The 2,302-nt window shown below is 38.4% G+C and overlaps 1 protein-coding gene across 1 annotated transcript; it reads left to right on the top strand.

Annotated features, from left to right (window-relative positions):
• The first annotated feature begins 395 nt into the window (after nt 1-395).
• LOC122896828 (60S ribosomal protein L32-like) lies at nt 396-849 on the top strand. The gene has a single exon (XM_044234916.1). The coding sequence runs from the start codon at nt 442-444 to the stop codon at nt 847-849; it is 408 nt and encodes a 135-aa protein (XP_044090851.1). The 5' UTR covers nt 396-441.
• Nucleotides 850-2,302: the final 1,453 nt, after the last annotated feature.

The following is a 2,302-nucleotide window of genomic DNA, read 5'->3' as shown; positions in this document are numbered from 1 at the left end:
GAAATGGAATCTTGCCATTTGAGAACACGTGGATGGAACAAGAGGGTATCATGCTTAGTGAAGTAAGTCAATCGGAGAAAGACAACTATCATATGATCTCCCTGATATGAGGAAGTTGAGATGCAACATGGGGAGGTTAAGGGGGTAGGAAAAGAATAAATGAAATAAGATGGGATTGGGAGGGAGACAAACCATAAGTGACTCTTAATCTCACAAAACAAACTGAGGGTTGCTGGGGGGAAGGGTTTGGGAGACGGTGGTGGAGTTATGGACATGGGGGAAGGTATGTGCTATGGTGAGTGTTGTGAAGTGTGTAAACCTGGCGATTCACAGACCTGTACCCCTGGGGATAAAAATACATTATATGTTTATAAAAAATAAAAAGTTGTTCTCTTCCTCGGCGCTGCCTGCGGAGGTGGCAGCCATCTGTTACTGGGCATCATGGCTGCCCTCAGACCTTTGGTGAAGCCCAAGATCGTTAAAAAGAGGACCAAGAAGTTCATCCGGCACCAGTCAGGCCGATATGTCAAAATTAAGCGCAACTGGCCGAAGCCGAGAGGCATTGACAATAGGGTGCACAGAAGATTCAAGGGCCAGATCTTGATGCCCAACATTGGTTATGGGAGCAACAAGAAGACAAAGCACATGTTGCCCAGTTGCTTCAGGAAGTTCCTATTGCACAACATCAAGGAGCTTGAAGTGCTGCTGATGTGCAACAAATCTTACCATGCAGAGATTGCTCACAATGTCTCGTCCAAGAACCACAAAGCTATTGTGGAAAGAGCAGCCCAGCTGGCAATCAGAGTCACCAATCCCAACGCCAGGCTGGGCAGCAAAGAAAATGAATAGACAGCTTGTTGTGCATGTCATATTTGTGTTAATAAAACCATAAAACTGTAAATAAATAAATAAATAAAAATTAAAAAATATTTAAAAATAAGAGTAGCTACACTTATACTGGAAAAACAAGATTTTATTTTTTAAATATTTTTTAAATTTATTTATTTGACAGACGGAGATCACAGAGAGAGAGGAGGAAGCAGGCTCCCCGATGAGCAGGGAGCCCAATGCGGGGCTCAATCCCAGGACTCTGGGATCATGACCTGCGCCGAAGGCAGAGGCTTAACTCACTGAGCCACCCAGGTGCCTGAAAAACTAGATTTTAAAGCAAAGACTGTAACAAGAGACAAAGAAGGTCTCTATATAATAATAAAGGGGACAATCCAACAAGAAGATATAACAATTGTAAAAAAAAAAAAAAAGCAGAAGATATAACAATTGTAAATATTTATGCATCCAACATGGGAGGACCCAAATACATAAAACAGTTCACAACGAACATAAAGGAACTAATAAATAATAATATGATAACAGTAGAGGACTTTAACACCCCCACTGACATCAATGAACACATTTTCTAAGCAAAAAATTAATAGGGAAATATTAGCTTTGAATGACACACTGGAACAGATGATTTAACAAATATATTCAGAATATTGAAACTTAAAACAGCAGAATACACATTCTTTTCAAGAGCACATGGAACTTTCTCCACAATAGATCACATATTAAGCCATAAAACAAGTCTCAACAAATTCAAAATGCTCAAAGACATAACATGCATCTTCATCTTGGTGTTATTAGTTAAGCCCCACATTGGGCATAGAGCTTACATTAAAAACAAAAACAATACCAAAAAAACCCCGATTTGGCTTCCTACCAGCAATGTATGTAGGAATTGTGGGCTTAGTAACCAAAGATTATCAAGAAAGCTATCAAGGAAAATGATATTGAAAATCTTAAATCCACGACTTCTTCACTCATATTTATATCTCCATAAATAATCTTTCCCTTTCCCTCTAGAAAAGTGTAAGATTATCCTTGGCTCTATCTCATTGACTTACCTTGGAAATTCTAGAAGTCCAAGAAAACTTTCCTAGACAATGATCAAAATCCCAACAAGTTATTTTGTGGGTATTGACAAATTGATTGTAAAGTTTGTATTGTGAAGCAAAAGATTCAGAATAGCCAACACCATATTGAAGAAGAATGAAGTTGAAGAACTGACGCTATCTGAATTCAAGACATAACACTACAGTAATGAAGACATTGTAATATTGGGGGAAGAAAAGACAAATAGATCAATGAAATAGAATAGGAAACCCAGAAATAGGTTCTGGTCCAAGGACACAACATAAGAATACCTTGAACACAACTCATCCATGGAACACACCAAACTATACCTACTTATAGAACAATTCCTCCTGAATAAGAACTGCATGACTGAAGAGCTTCTGAACAA

Source organism: Neovison vison, chromosome X, assembly GCF_020171115.1.
Source record: "Neovison vison isolate M4711 chromosome X, ASM_NN_V1, whole genome shotgun sequence".
Classification (NCBI taxonomy): Eukaryota; Metazoa; Chordata; class Mammalia; order Carnivora; family Mustelidae; genus Neogale; species Neogale vison.
Note: the sequence above shows the minus strand (reverse complement) of the source record. Positions and strands in the feature narration are given on the sequence as shown.